The following is a 17,370-nucleotide window of genomic DNA, read 5'->3' on the forward strand; positions in this document are numbered from 1 at the left end:
TCCCTTAAATTCCGATAGTTTTCTTTGAAAAAACTCTGCTGTCTTACCGACACAGGAAAGATGCTTGGTATTTAGGTGTCGTTGTAAATGGGCTGGTTTCATGCTATTATTAGAGAGCACATCCCCGCAGAGGAAACACAGCGGCTGAGGCGGTTCAGTAGATGTGGACGTAAAACCGAAAACGACATACTGTTCATGAAATTGCCGGTACTTTGACTTATCAGCTTTCTTTCTTTTTTCCATTGGTTCACTTGAGCTGCCGCTAGCACTGCTGCTGCTTGGAGCCATTGATCCATAGCTAGCTAGTGTTTCTGTTTTACTCAAAGCTAGACTCTCTGCCTGTTGCTATGGTTACACTATCGCCCGGCAGCGCGCGCGCGGCAAGGGGCAACATTCTAATCTGAAAAATGAAGCCTACCCGGAAGTGCGAAAAACTGCAATACATTGAAAATCCGCTAGGGGCAGGTCCCAAAAGGGAGCAAATGTCCATAGACCTCCATGTTAAAATGTCCGTTTTCACAGCATAAATTCATGTTTTTACAGGTTGGTCCCATGGACTTTTATTGTATTTTTCGACAGGTTCCGAGTGCCTGACAACTGTGAGGGGGGTGAATTTTTTTAGAACTCGTTAGTTTAGATCGTATTTAGATATAAAATATGAGCTTGATTGACAGCTGATAACGAGCATAGGCTGCACCGAGTGGAATTCCTGAAATTTGACGTCTCGGCCATGATCTGACACAACACATCATACCACCTCTGTATCCTTTCTGAACATTTGTATTGAAATATCGTACATAAAATGGGTTGCTCTGCTATAAGATTTTCTAAGATGGCGCCGCCCATACCCCCCATAAACGGCCTCAGAACCGTTCTTCAGAAAGTCTATGGGTGACGTCACAGACGCTTTGTCCATATTTTTTACAGTCTATGGCGCGCGGCCATGGACAAGCGAGCTGAGAATCAGTTGGCGGGAAGGACAGGGTGACTTAACTGAATGGTTTCCATATTATAACATGATTATTATAATGTTTTGAGAATCATCCCACGTACCCCTAGGGGTACACGTACCCCCGGTTGGGAAACACTGCATTACATGAACTAACAGAAAGCAATAGCCTTTGTTAATGTTAGTTAATAAAATATTTGTGTTCATGTTAGTTCACAGTGCATTAACTAATGTTAACAGATACAACTTTGGATCTTAAAAATGTCTTATAAAATGTTGACCTTAACATTAATTAAGATTAATAAATCCTGTATAATTGTTCATTAATTGTTGGTTCATGTTAACTAATGCTAACAAAATGAAACCTTATTATTAAGTGTTACCATTTATTAATAAAGAAAGTTGGCCATAGGAGTATAAAATTAATTTTAAAAGTTAAGGAATCTTGCACTGGTTCAAACTAGGCTACTGGTATTGTTAAGAAGACAGCCAATAAGCGTGCTCTTCACTGCGTGACGTCAGTCAGTTTATGCCTGCTGAAGACAGAGTTAAGTTTTCTGAGGCTGAGGAAACAGTAGCAATCGTTTTCCATAAAGTGGACATTCCTTTCGTGAGTCATTGAAAATATGTAAGTTCAATTTGCTGTATTTACTAGGTGAGTCTATATTTATGTTAGACAAGTAATTTATGACTTATTGGTCTGTTATCGCTTGCTTGTTAACTCGCACGAGCAGAGTATACAGTAGCAATTCCCGTGTACAAGTTCATTTTCTGTATTGCTGCCTTACTAAGTTTAATTCTTCATTTAGTGATTTTAAGTGATGTTTGTAGGTTGTAAACTTATAGTATTTGATATTGTATATTAGTGGATTGTTAATTACTTGTCGATCGTCACATTTACCGTGCTGAGTGAAATTAGAATGACCTTTAGCCTACTTTCCTTCCGTGCGCTTCATGCGCCATCTATTGGCACTGCATAGTACTACAGTAATGTTTTCAGTACATATACTTTGAGAAAATGATTGTTTCTTGCCAATTGTGGAAAGTTATTGTTATTACTGTCTTCTCATTGTTATATTTGTTATTCACAGACCACATCTATTTAAATGTCCACCATATGAGATTTTTTAGCAATAAATGCCCTGTGGTCTGACTGTGCTGTCATTTCTGAATAATTTTATTCAATTCTGGGAACTGAATCCTGCCTCAGGTGTCCTGACCGACGCACCATTGCGAACACGCACCCACCTTAACTAATGCACATATAGAACGAAATCCTTTTCACAGGTATGTATATCTTCGCTGTCGGGCGGAAACCTCCTATGTCCAAATTTAGTCAATTTCATATTTTTTCACAAATCGATGCTATTGGTCAGTCCCCACGTGGGTCTGTTATTTTTACAAATTATTAACCAATCTAAAGTGTTGAAAATAGCTTGAGAGCATATCTATTAACTCCATTGGAGTTAATAGGTGTCTGAGAAGTCTCGTAACTCCACCTCTTCTTCACTCCGTGGGAGCCTCCGCGGCATTTTGTCACATCAAGATTGAAAGTCGCAACAATTAAGAAATCCTCAACGAGCAACATGTAAAGCAAGCCTTAACTATGATTTTATCTGTGTTAAACTTTGATATCAGTTGTTGATGTATTTTAAACATCTACTTATAACTAGGCTTATTATTACTATAGGCTTATTATACATGTGCATTGAAGTATAATATCTAATATAATACTTGAATTGAATTAAATGTTTTGGATACCACCATTAAATGATTGTTTTTATTAGGCTATTATTTTACTGATTCGAAGTTGGCACTGTGCATGTAAAATACCCTAAGTAGCAAGATTTTTATTTATGGGAGAAAAAAGGGCTGTCTACTGGCGCCAAGTAAGCCTATCTTTGGATAACTCTGTCTGTTTTTTAGACAATAACGAGTGAAAATAGTTAGGTTAGATACATTTGAGTAGGCCTGTTTTGTTAAAAATCGATAGCTGTAATGCTTTGGTGCAGAAGGAAGCCTGTGAGCCACGAAGGTAAATTTGCGTGCAGATTAGGCTAATTTCTGGTATATAGCAATATAAGGTATAATACCAACTTTAACGATACAATGTTTAATAACTACAAAAATATGCAGTATTTTTTTATTTCCTGAAAAATAATGGTTTTGGATATGCGAGGATTCCGCCCTACAGCGACAATATGTTTTATTTATGTTAAAGTGTTTGGGACATGGCTTTTAATGGTGAGCCTTTTGTTATACAGGCTATCAAAGTATATCAAAATTTGAATTTAGATTTATCTGCCAATATTTCGGTTATCGGCTTTCAAATGTAAAGAATTAGCGGTATCAGCCAAAATTTTCATATCGGTGCATCCCTATTACCACAGCAGTGTTCAGTGGATTAAATGATTTAGGCGATTAGATTAACGATAGATAAATCAACAAATTAAACTCACTCATACTGTCATAAATTACTAAAACGTCATTCGAATTTGACAAATAGTAAATTATCTTGTCCCTAATAATCATAATACACATGAAAAACATAATACAGGGGAAACTGTAAAATGAACTTCAGCAATGCTAAACTTCATAAAATTACAACACACAAACTATCAATGATGAATCAAACTCACTAAGACTGTCAACAGTTTCTTTTCCATGCATCATTTTAATTAAATCCATGTATGTGGTTCCAGTCAAATCATATAAAACAGTGAAATCGCCCTGAAACTCTGATCTCCGCACTCGAGACGGTGACGTGAGCTCAGGGCCGGAGTGGGGCCACTTTTCAGCCCGGGAGTTTCAGGCCCAAGACCGGCCCACCTTTTCCATGGTGGAATTCCAAATTAGCACTTGAATAAATGAAGCAACAGTTCAGCTCTTACTATTGTGTAGTTTTTATTAATACCATGGTTCAACAAATAATGTAAAGGTTAAATAATAATTCACTTAAGCTGAGAAGTTAACAAAAAATATTCCACTATTCCACAATTTATTTATTCATTTTTGACCGGGAACACAAAAGGTGACGGTGTTATAGGGTTTTGAACACAACCTGCTACAAAAAAATAATTAAGAGGTAATTTTACTGCATACACAGATCCAGCTTGAGTTTTGTTATCAATATTAAATTGCATAATATTTGCAAAGTCTATGAATCGCCATGTATTGGGTGATACAAAAAGGCTAATATTTTAATACAATTTTATATTTTGCTTGTGAATAGGTTGACAACGCTACAAGGGTATTAGCCGAATAATTACGTTGCAGCATTGCTAACGTTAATGCTAATCATTACTAGACCTATCTCTCTTTACCTGGTGTTGCCACTTGTGTTTGTCCTCTTGAAAATAAATCTGTAAGCTTGGCACATTTTGCAGCATCCTCCTCCAATGCCTTTCTTTTTTTCAACCTGACTTTTTCAGCCCCTCCTGGCCTCTTCCTCCCATCCATCCTCCCTGACGCGTACCGTTACTGTAGGGCCGGCCCAGCTATCGGTAGGCGCCGGCGGTGCCGCGGTAGCCTACCTGAGAAAACGTTTTGGAAAAGACGAGCTATGGACCCAACCAACTCTAAGGGAGGGGAGAACTCCCTCACATGGTACAACCCATGCAGAGGCTGCGCGCTGCGGTGTCAGAATGTGGAACGTGTGTAGCCTAATGTAACTAACTAATGTAATGTTCACTAAAAATGTGAATAAAAAAATAAAAATAAAAAAATTCCTCGACAGGCCCAAAAGTGAAGCGGCCCACCGGAAATTCTCCCGATTCTCCCGATTACCCACCCTGGGCCTGCGTGAGCTCCACTGGTAGTGGGAAGTTTGGATCTTTTTCCCTCCTATTGGTTGTCGCTCGTGTAATTTGCTTCTCATTTGCAAGTTGAAATTAAAGTTTTGTCGCCTGTCTTGCGTCGCTTGACATGCCCACATTCTGTTGCCAACGGTCACTGTCTCTCGTGTCGCTGGAAGTCGCCCGCCCTCCATTGAAATGAATGGGATCACTTCGCTTTGGTCGCTAGGAGTTTTTGGTCCTGAGACTTCAACTGAAGATGTACATGTTTTAAAATTTACACCCCTTCTATTATTGATTGCTATTAGGATGTGAAGAGAGTTTCAACCAGAATAACAAGTGTTTATTGAAATAATTGCTTACCCTTTAACTCTCACTCTGACACTCCCTTACCAGTGCATTGAACTAGAGCTGATTGAGACGCACCCAGAGATTTAGTTTGGATTCATTTTTCTTTGTTAATTATCCTCATTATTCTATTATCTTTAACAGGACAGAGTGTCCAAACACACAGAAAAACTCCCGGTGAAGCAACGGAGATCCACGTGACACAAGATGGCGTTGATTAAAAAGGAGAGTGAAGAAATGAAGATTGAAGAAGTATTCAGTTTGAAACAAGAAGATACTGAGGAACAAATAGGTTGGTTTCATACTCAAAACTGAACTCAGTCATTTAAAATCTCGATGTCTACAGAAATTAATGATATTTTCCAAAGAATGTCCTATTTAAAGCAGTTTTATTTGACGTGTAGTGGGTCGCTCTTGGGCAGTAGGGGTGAGAATCTCTTGGCACTTCAGGATTCGATTACGACTCAGAATGGTGCGATGATGATTGATGCATCTTTTTTTCTATACAGGATTTCTTCTTTTCTGACTGTGACGTTATGGGGAATCTTTGTTAACCTCACGATTCGATTCGATTCAGTGAGTCATGATCTGATTCCAAAACGATTCTTGATCTACATATTTTTTATTATTAATTAGGTTACAGACTTTAGATCTTAAATTTATTTGTACTTTTTTTATAACAATTATTTTTACATAATTTTAGCTACAATTGAATTATAAATTAGAAAAACTAATTATAAATAGGCCTACTTTTTAAAATAATTTTTAAAAGTTTTAATCAAATTGTGTAATCTTTTTCAGCTAAGAGTATAGCTTCAAAACATGCAAGCTAAAATGACATGCAAGCAAAAATGACATACAAGCAAGTAAATAATAAAGAGGAACAAAGAAACATTCAATAAGCAATAAACAAAGAGTTCTTTCAATATCTAAGGCAACCCTCTACAATCAGAGGTGTAGTGGTAAAAAAAGAGGTGGGTAAACTATAAATTCTGGTGGACCACGATGTGGTCACCCGGTAAGGTGGGCCACTGCCTACTGGTGTACATGTATCCTGATGACATCGCTATAGGCTATCATTTGATGGTACTACCAAGGGTATCACTGGTTGTTCCCTCATCATAGGCCACACAATCACTATTCAATTCATACATTGATCTAAGTTCTTGTTAAAGAGACTCAAGAAGGAATAATATGGTTGAAATCTATAAAGTTTACTAAATGACAAAACAGAGAGAACAAAAAATATTTTTTGGTTTAGAGGGAGGCTTATATCCAGGGCTTCCAATGCAGTGCACTTGTACATAATGATTAGGGATTTGGGATTATTTTCATAGTCAATTAATCTGTTGAATATTTTCTCGATTAGTTGTTTGGTCTATAATATGTCAGAAAAATGTGGATCAGTGTTTCCCAAAAGCCCAGGATGACGTCCTCAGATTTCTCGTTTTGTCCACAATTCAAAGATATTCAGTTTACTGTCACAAAGGAGAGAAGACACTAGAACATATTCACATTTAACAAGCTGGAATCAAATAAGTTTTTACTTTTGTCTTAAAAAATTACTCAAACCGACTAATCGATTATCAAAATAGTTGTCGATTACAGTTTTTTCCAATTGCTAATGTAGCAGGTGCAGATTAACGACAGAAGGATGAATCTGGTGCCACATATTTTAATTTAAAGAAAACTAAGCATTATTTCACCAAATGTGTGCACCATTGGACTAATAGCCCTGGCGGATCGTGGATATTGTATGTATACGAACACAAATAAACCGGAGATGAGATGAATGGCTGCTGTATGAGTGATGATTTTTATTCAAAATAACAAACGTTATTTTTATTATTATTATTATTAACGAGCGTTTACTGTACCCGCGAAACCGCGAACGGCTATAGCGATAACATTAACTAGCTAGCTGACTAGCAAAGGGAGCTTGTTGTCACAAACTTTCAGTGGTTTAAATGCCAGAGAATGCATATAATTACATCCAGTTATTTATCTGATAATGTATCCTGAATTTTACTTGTAACATTGGCTAATGGGAAAAGGTAGAGGTGACTTGTTGAGTCAGTGGCATGAATCTACCGTGAACCAAATTAACCTCAAAAACATTAAGTTTAGTACTGTTTTCCGAGCTCACTCACTTTGGGCTTGTAGCCGAGGCTGTTTGCTGGCATCAGGAGGTGGGCTGCTGTCTTGACAGCGCTTAAAAAATTGGCGGATATCCATTTTTACAATTCATTCATCATTACATGAGACATGTAGGCTTGTTTGGGCTAGTGACTGATGAATCTTGATGCAATCTGCTGCTTCCTGCTGGCAACACCACAAGAGATTGGTCAACACTGTAATGTAATGCAGCACAGTAATGCAGCGCAATATGAAAGACTTCGTCTTAGGTTTAACAACCTATGAAACTAATAATGAACAATATGAAATTAAAACGACATAAGCTTAAAGGAACACTCCACCCATTTGCATTAAGCTTTGCAATGTTAGAAACCCAGTCATACTATTGAATGGTCGTGCAACATTTTCTCATTTTCCCCTGAGACGAGAGAAATCTGTATTTACAGATCAATCGTCATTTTGCGTCATTGTCGGAGGAAGTGTAAGAGGGGGGGATTTCTGTTAAGACTACAAGCACTAGTTCCCACCCTTTCAAACCCGCCCATAGGGGGTTGGACCTAATGCGCTAACAGACCTATCGCAGATGAGTGCCAGTGCGTTTGATTTCACCGGCAGAAACCTGCATGTCTGGCCGTCGAGATCGTCCAAAATGTCCGGGATTCGGCTTTGCTTTCTACGGTCGCCATTCATTGTTTACATGCACACCTTTTGTTTCAATCTAACTGAATTCATTCCGTTTGGTGAATTTGAATGTAGTGTTTACATGAACGCTGAACAAGTGATCGGTTGATGTGCGTTTTACCATTGCTAAGAAAATATCTCACTATCTCGCTATCGCTATCGCTATCTCGCTCCTCCATGAGAGATAGCCCACGAGACCGGTGCGTCTCACAGACGCTCATCAGTAATCACTCCACCGCTTTTGCGTTCTACATGTGCGTTCTACATGTTTACTGTGGCGAGCAGGACGAGGCTAGGGCCGCGGGAGAAAGACGCGAGGTCGGTGGCGTGATCGGTTGATGTGCGTTTTACCATTGCTAAGAAAATACCCGCTCCTCCGTGAGAGATACGAGACCAGTGCCTCACAGGTGTCGGTCATCAGTAATCACGCCACCGGCCTCGCGTCGTTCTCCCGCGGCCCTAGTCTCGTTCTGCTCGCCACAGTAAACACAATGAATCGCGACTGTAGAACGCAAAAGCTGAATCCCGGACATTTTGTGCGATGCGATCTCAAAAACCCGGGCAGACTCACGGAGACTAGTTAGCATTATTGTTTACAACTGCTTTCTAACCGGTAGGCGTGGCTTGGGAGTGGCCTCGTAGAGCAGCGAAGCAAGTGCATTCTGGGAGTTGTTGTCTTTCATCCACATGAGCCAAAAATGCATTTTCTGGCTTTTCTCAGTCTAGAAAGCTCCAAATTCAAAAATAATTTCACATTTCTTCTACATAAATGACCCAATTTAAATACACATTCATCTTTCCAGAGGTCGAGTATCCCTTTAATTTAAAATGGCTTAGGAACTATAGGCTATTTAGAGGTGGATAAACGCACTTTGGAGGTGGGTAAACGCTATTTCCAAATTTTGGGAGGTGCGCAAACGGCGTTTACGTGCGTTTAGCCTCTACTACATCCCTGTCTACAATGCAAGTAAATCAATGTCTATCATTACCCATTGTCTAATAAATTTAGATTTTACTCACCAGGGTGTGTCTTAGATGCCAAGTATAAGTTCAGCATAGACATATTTTCACTCACTGAACTCTGACTGAGCGCTTCACTCTCCGTCATGCGATGTGTACTATTTAAATTCAGCTCAATGGATGCGCCGGGTATTTAATGTACAGTAAAGTCTAGTGTGAAGGCGCACGACTCGCTGTCGCTTTGCTGAGAGCGCTGTTTCTCTCACACACATGCAAAGAGAGAGAGCAAGATTCTTGCATACCACACAGAATCAGCACACTACATGTTAATGACATTCTTAGTTGGATTTTCCTGTCAAAATTAGTTCATTTGAGATTATTCCGTTTTTAAGTTCAAGCAGAAGATATGCAGGTTTCTCCGGGAGTGGGAGGAACTAATGCGCAAAACGACAATCTCATTGGCTGGAGCTCATCCCAGTTTTGATTTCAGCGAAACAGTTTGAGCGAATTCTGACAACGTGATTAATATTCATGAACAGCAGCTTATCAATCCTTAGTGTGCTGTATATTGTTATTGGTAGTAAAATTAGTAGTAGTAGTATTATCTTTTAATAATAATTACTATTATCTATTCCTAGATAATAGAATTTTTTTTTTTTTTTTTTACAGAAATGCTGAATGACCAATAATATCTTAAGCACCAGTTTAGTTTAAGTTCAGTTTAAATGACAAATATGCATTCATACATGCTTATCAAGTTTTTGTTCTAATTATTAAAGTTCTATCTAGAGGTCAACCGATATGGTTTTTTCTCTGGCCGATGCTGATATTTAGAAATCAATTTATAATTGATTTTCCTTTTTTTTTTTCTCCCTTCATCTCATAAAATCTAACAGTAAATAAGAAATGATACAGAAAATTGCTTAAATGTAACATTTATTGAACAACACAAGCCTCTCCAATCAGCGTCACAATGAGCATCTAGAGGTTAAATTTGATTTTAGTGGTCAACCCTAGTTGACAACTAAGTTGGGAGCCCTGATTTCCACTCTGCCATATCAACTCCACCACTTGTGCTGCAGCCCCTGCCTCGATTGGATATTTTCCCCAAGATGTCCCTGAATGCTGTCAAAAAGAGAAATATGGTATATGTCCAGAGTAGAATCTGCTGCACCTGTCTGAAAAGAGGATGCAAACACCTTGGTTATATATGGAAGCCTTTCAACTGGTCGAGAAAGTAATGCAGTGCCAGATATAATGCCCTCAATCTAAGGGCAGTTTTGTGCCATTAGATATGAGGACCCCTCCAAAAAACCTTGTAAACCAGGGTATAAGGCAAGTATAATATTGTATTAGTACCTTTATGAGTACTTTGAATTTAGCAGAGGGATAATTTTTTTGATAGGATCAATCTGCTCATGGCTCTGAAACAACACATTGGCAGGGAACCCCTGAACAAGCTGGAAGGATCAATCGCTGAGTACTTCAACTTCCCAAAACACCACTGGTAGCGGGATAACCAGGAGCACCATTTGAGGCTGTTGCAGAAGATCTGGCTCCGTTTTGGTGTAGCCAGACCCACCACGAGAAAGCGTGACACCTGGGGGCATGTAAATGTGCATGTTGTGGCGGACCTGACAGCCTGGAACTGGGGCTGACAACCTGAAAAAAAAAAAAAAAAAAAAATTTAATAATAATGGAGGAAAAACTTTTTTTAGATAGTCATGCTCTTTATAGGTTTGTGGGTGGCTCTTACAAGAGCTGTTGTGGGGAAGTTTTGAGGAGGACTTCAAACGCTACTCTGTCGGCTGCCATGGTACTGCTCCCTCCGCCGAGAAGTGTGCCATGAAGACATCCCTCACCCGGAGTGCCTCTCTGGAGGAGTTGTTTGCCGCAACCCGACCCAGACTTGGCAGTGGCTCCTCTCCAGTATGTCTCGCACCCCTCACAGCACGTGCCCCTCTCTCTCCTCCGAACAATTCATAAAGTTGTGGAGAACACACGTCGCCTTAACACACTTCTCCGCAACTTCAGGGTGGACCTCAATGAGGTGGCGGTACATCCTCCACTGTGCGGAGAGGATGCCAAAGGCATTCTCCACCACCAGCCGGGCTCTGGAAAGAGAGTAATTGAAGACACACCTCTCTGGAGGAAGGGTGTGTCCAGGGAAGGGCCGCATGAGGTTCCTCCGCAGCGGGAACGCCTCGTCAGCCACGAAGACATGGGGCTGGGGTCCTCTTTCTTCAGTATCAGATAGAGGCTGGTCAGTAGGCAGATGAAGTGTGCCAGCCCGGAGAGCCTGTCCAAAGGCGGAGTTCGCCAGAATCCCACCGTGGCTGGTCCTGCTGTACCCCCCAACATCGATCACCCGGAAGCGATACTTCGCATCCACAACTGCAAGGAGAACGATGGAGAAGGTTTTCTTGTAATTGTCGAACTGGGATCCTGAATTGGGGGGTGCCTTGATCACCACGTGCTTCCCATCCACTGCTCCACAGCACAGAGGGAAGTTCCACCGCTCCTGGAATCCCTCTGCAATGGAGCTCCAGTCATCGTGGTGGGCACAGCCATGTAGTCCTCCACAAGACAGTCCCAGATGGCAGTCACTACCTGGGGGACGATCTGGCACACTGTGGAGACACCAACCCTGTAGCTGGACGCTATGGTCCTGAATGAGTCCCCAGTGGCAAGAAACCTAGAAAACATTGTTATAAATATTATAAGTACACTACATATTCAACTATATACAATAACCAATCTATTTTACTTAAATGCACCATATTTGTTTTTTTGCTAACAATTTGACAAAGATTTGAATCTCCAAAACAAAAGGGTATATGGTGTATTAAAATCACTAGTTTGCCAATAACCAATAATCAAGCAATACATATTGCTTATGTTGTAGCAAATTCTAAGTCCTCAAATCGGGTCTCAAAGAAATCTCTCAAGAGTCGAAGTTCCAGGTTTCAGAAGAAGTAACTTTATTGACAAGCAACAAAGTGAGGATGCAGCTGTTCATCTGATCTGCAATGGTTGGAACCTCAGGTCTTATACCTTTTCTTATCACTAGGTAGCCAATCAGCTATCTTTCTCTTCTTGCTCCACCTCAAGATCTCGCTACCGTTAGCATCATCTTTCCCAGAGATCTTTCTATTGGTGGAAAAATCTTTGGCCATACCCATTTTTAAAGAATCTTGGATCTTGGATTTGGAATTCCAAGATGGCGCCGGTGTGTCTGGCTCGCCGTCTTACCCTGACAGTCTTTGTTTTGTTTGTGTGGTTTGTGCTGTCTGTCCCAAAGACCATTGATTCTCTGTTGGTGTATGATCGTCAAGAGCTACTTAAAATTAAAAGTACGGTGGACTTTACAGCAAACTACTCCCAGGGTGGTTCAAAAACATTTCCTCCTCCACTCTTGACGGATGTCCCAGCTCATCTGATCTGCATCGAGGGTCCATCTCCACGGAGACGCAGACGTAGAGGGGCGCGTAGCGGCTGGCTAGTCCGGATTAAGGCATGGCTGGCTTCACCCTCTGAGTTGTTGCCGGTGACACCGGAATGTCACCGATGTTTTCAACGCCTTGTCGCTCGTCGCGGCCTTGCTCCAACTACCAGCTGGTTGATACCTGTTGTAGGCCTGCACGAGGAGCGACATGGTTTGCGCACCTGCGCGCCTCGTTCCCGAAGTCCTTGCGGAAGAAAATACAGCAACCTTCGGCCGCTGTGGCGGTCAGCTCTTGCGGCTGAAATCTCGACTCTACCGACCAAATGTGCACTGATAAATGCAAGGTCGGTAATGAACAAAACTTTCATCCTTAAGGACTTCTTCATCACACAAGCTGTGGATGTACTGTTTTTAACAGAAACATGGATTGCCATGGGTGAGTCAGATGCCTTTACAGACCTCTTACCTCCTGACTGTACTTTTTTAAATTCCCCAAGGACCACTGGACGTGGAGGAGGAATAGCGACTGTCTTAAAGAGCAGCTTACATTGTAAGCTTTTGGCACCATCTGTTTTTTCATCATTTGAATTGAGCTCGTTTATCTTAGGCCGATCGGATCCCGTACTGTGTGCGGTGATATATCGCCCGCCGAAATATAACAAACATTTTATAAAGGAGTTCTCTGATTTTTTGGCCAGTATTGTGACAGACTATGACAGAGTTTTAATTGTTGGTGACTTTAATGTACATGTTTGTTGTCCATCCAAACCACTTTCTAAAGATTTTTTAGATATGATTGATACTTTTAACTTTTTTCAACATGTCAGTGGACCCACACAGGAACAGGGGCACACGTTAGATCTTGTGTTATCCTATGGTTTGCCCATTCTATATATTCAGATACAGGATGCTGTTTTTTCCGATCACATGCCGGTTCTATTTGATTTTAATTTGTCTTGTCTTAAATCAAAACCAAATGCCCCTGCACGCCTAGGTCGTGTGTTTAAGCCGACCACTGCTGCTCAGTTTTCTTGTGTTTTTCAACAGTCGTCTCAGCTTGATACTGGTCTCATAGCTGACACAGAGAAATTAACCTCTTCCTTTCTCTCAACATGTGCTAGCATTCTTGACATTGTTTCTCCTTTAAAAGTTGTGCGCTCTAGACCTAAATCTGAGCCATGGTTTAATGACATTACCCGTGCAGCAAGGAGAGATTGTAGGAGAGCAGAGCGTCGGTGGAAGAAAGACAAGCTTCATGTCTTCTATGAAATTTTAAAAGAAAGCTGGAGAAATTATCAAAAAATAGTAAAAGCTGAAAAGAATAGATATCTAAAAGAAAAAATAGTCCAAAATTTAAATAAACCACATGTCCTTTTTAAAAGTATTGATTCAATCTTAAATTCACCCCAATCCTCTTGTTTAGAAGCTTCTTCTGAAGTCTGTGAGAACTTTTTACATTATTTTTTAGATAAGATTGCCTCTATTAGAGCTCATATTTCCCCACCTGTATTCGATCCCTCTGAAATGCTGACTTGTTTAACAGTGTTTGACCAGTTTGAGCCCGTGTCACTTTCTTGTCTCAATAAATTAATTTTAAAGCTTAATCCCTCAGTATGTCCCACGGACATTATCCCCCCTCGCCTTTTTAAAGGAGAACTCCGGTCAATTTTAACATTGAGCTCATTTTTTTGTACATTTGGAGTGCTGTCAATACAGAGAACAACTACAAAAAACGGTGTTGCCTACACCGAGTTATTCTATTTTTAAAATTTGCACCCTGTTGACTTCAATAGGGCAAGTAGTAAGCCTGCTTTTTAGCCTCTTAACATCCTTTAAGTGTCATTACAAGTGCACAGAAAATGTGAGTGATTCCTTCCGAGTGAACACGGGTGGATCTGACTGCAGTAGATGTTAGAGATATTAATAAAAACGAAGTTAATTCAGCCAGCGCTCATACCTTTGTTTACATCCTGTTTTCGGTGGAACGCAATAGTAATCGATTGTCGAGTTCACGCGCGTGATCATTGGTAACTAAACCTATGCGCGTGAACTCGACAATCGATTACTATGGCCTTCCACCGAAAACAGGATGTAAACAAAGGTATGAGCGCTGGCTGAATTAACTTCGTTTTTATTAATATCTCTAACATCTACTGCAGTCAGATCCACCCGTGTTCACTCGGAAGGAATCACTCACATTTTCTGTGCACTTGTAATGACACTTAAAGGATGTTAAGAGGCTAAAAAGCAGGCTTACTACTTGCCCTATTGAAGTCAACAGGGTGCAAATTTTAAAAATAGAATAACTCTGTGTAGGCAACACCGTTTTTTGTAGTTGTTCTCTGTATTGACAGCACTCCAAATGTACAAAAAAATGAGCTCAATGTTAAAATTGACCGGAGTTCTCCTTTAAGGAGGTCTGGACCACTATAGGGCAAAATGTCCAAAAAATTATCAACAGCAGTCTGACTTCAGGAATTGTTCCAGCGTATTGCAAGGAGGCAACTGTTGTACCTCTAATTAAAAAGCAAAATCTGGACACTACTATTTTAGCTAACTACCGACCGATATCAAAGCTTCCTTTTATTTCAAAAATTTTAGAAAAAACAGTTTTTGCACAATTACAATCCTATTTAGATACAAACGGTATTTTAGAAATTTTTCAATCTGGTTTTAAAGCTTTTCATAGTACTGAGACTGCACTTTTAAGAGTTTTTAATGATCTTTTATTAACTACAGACCGTGGAGACTCAGTTATTCTTATGCTTTTAGACCTTACTGCTGCTTTTGACACAATTGATCATGCCATTCTTATCTCTCGTCTAGAGCACTGTGTAGGCATCCGAGATACTGCCCTGCAGTGGTTCCAATCGTATTTATCGGACCGATTTTTTTCTGTTAAACTTGGTGACTCTACATCATCTATCGCCCCCCTTCTCTGTGGAGTCCCTCAAGGCTCAGTCCTTGGACCACTACTGTTCTCCTTGTACCTTCTCCCTCTAGGAAATATTTTTAAAAGACATGGGGCCTGATGTATAAACGTTGCGTACGCACAAAATGGGCATAGAAATATGCGTACGCAATTTTCCACGCACATATCGGGATTTATAAAAAATAAACTAGGCGTAGATAAGTGCGCACCGTAAGGATGCTCTTGACCGTGCGTACGCACTCTTTTAGAAGAGTATGTGTTTTGGCGACACCAACTGGCCCAAATAGCAATAACTATTTAAAATGAAAAACTTTTAAATTATCATATTACATCACCCAATAAATCAAATTGCATCAACCTGAATTATCATTATGATATGATTATGATGGAGTTTGATGGATTCATTGATTTTAATAAAATTTAGACTCTATTTCATTATAGCTCTGCACTGGTGTCTTGCAGAAGATCACTTTTAGACAGAAAATCTAAAGAAATACAAGATAATACAAATATAATTTCGCTCACCAACCTGTCACTTGAAGCAAATATCCATCCCTTCTTAAATGTCCGCGCCAGCGAGCGCGTTGGGCCGTTTAGTGAAACTGATGCAAATAACAGCTTAAATAAATAAAATACTTCTGATATAAACTATGTTTTACTTATGATATAAACATTTAGATTAAATATGCCATTCAAATTAATGGAGGACACTTAAACATGAAATCATTACTGAGAAGTTACAACATTTTTTATATTCAAATTCAATCAATAGAAATATTTGTTGTGGATGCGATGTTTTTGAACACGTTTCCTGTAGCGTGCTGTGTTTAAATGTTTTAACCACAGAGATAATTGCTTATCATGATAATACCAGATTGTCTGAGAAAATAGTTTCGTGCAAATAATGCCCAAGGCCTATCTGTTTCCATTAAAAATATAAATCAATTAAAAATACTATTCGGCCAGTGGATAAGATTAAATGTATTTTACACTATTTGATTTATGTATTCAAAAACAAGACAAGGATAGGCAAATACATGATTTTTATTAATGTAATGTGTCTTGTACCGTTAAACGTTATCACGTGGATGAATAATCATATGCAAATGATATGCAGATGAGGATATGCATAGTAAAACTAGGCGTTGTAAGCTCCATATATGGTTATTTCAGGGTGGAGACGCATGTGCGCACAATCTTCCGCTGACTGGGATTTATAAAGTGAATTCTGCGCAGGTTCTGGCGTACGGACGGTTTTATAAATCTGAAAACTTTTGTGCGTACGCAAATTCTGCCTTATGTGCGTACGCACACTTTAAGGATGAAATCTACGCAAAGTTTTATACATGAGGCCCATGGTATTTCCTACCATTTTTATGCGGATGACTCGCAAATCTATTTACCGTTGAGAAGAGATGCAAACAGTTCCCTGACTCCGTTACTTGAATGTCTCAAGGATATTAAAACCTGGATGTCTTTTAATTTTTTAAATTTAAACGAAGAAAAAACTGAGATCATTGTGTTTGGACCCAGCCGGATTTGTGACTCACCTCCCGTAAACCTTGGGTCCCTGCAGCAATATGTAAAGCCAGTAGTTACCAATTTAGGCGTTAAAATTGACAATGAATTTAAGCTTGACAAGCAGATAAACATGGTGGTTAAATCATGTTTTTATCAATTGAGACTTTTAGCTAAAATTAAACCTGTTTTATCTTTTAATATTTTTGAGCAAGTGATTCATGCTTTTATTTCGACCCGTTTGGACTACTGCAATGCACTTTACATTGGCGTGAACCAAACTTCTCTTTCACGCCTACAGTTAGTCCAAAATGCAGCTGCTCGTTTATTAACAGGAACCCGGAAACATGAACACATTACTCCTATTTTGGCCTCGCTCCACTGGCTCCCTGTATATTTTAGAATACATTTTAAGATTTTAATGTTTGTTTTTAAGTCGCTAAATGGCTTGGCACCTCAGTACATTTCAGAGCTCCTGCACATTTACACCCCGTCAAGGTCACTGAGGTCTGGTGATCAGCTGCGGCTGAACGTGCCCAGGACCAGGCTGAAGACCAGAGGCAACCGCTCTTTTTCAGCAGTTGCTCCCAAATTGTGGAATGACTTA

At 39.8% G+C, this 17,370-nt stretch overlaps 1 protein-coding gene across 3 annotated transcripts in view; it reads left to right on the forward strand.

Annotated features, from left to right (window-relative positions):
* LOC307157109 (uncharacterized protein) overlaps window positions 1-17,370 on the forward strand; it is a 43,617-nt gene that overhangs the window by 19,384 nt on the left and 6,863 nt on the right. For all 3 annotated transcript variants that reach the window (XM_079868874.1, XM_079868873.1, XM_079868875.1), the window contains one exon: window positions 5,236-5,383. In XM_079868874.1, the coding sequence (XP_079725000.1) occupies window positions 5,299-5,383 (85 nt within the window). In that variant the 5' untranslated portion in view covers window positions 5,236-5,298. The remainder of the gene's footprint in view (window positions 1-5,235; window positions 5,384-17,370) is intronic.

Source organism: Squalius cephalus (genome assembly GCF_949319135.1).
Source record: "Squalius cephalus genome assembly, chromosome: 4".
NCBI classification, from domain to species: Eukaryota; Metazoa; Chordata; class Actinopteri; order Cypriniformes; family Leuciscidae; genus Squalius; species Squalius cephalus.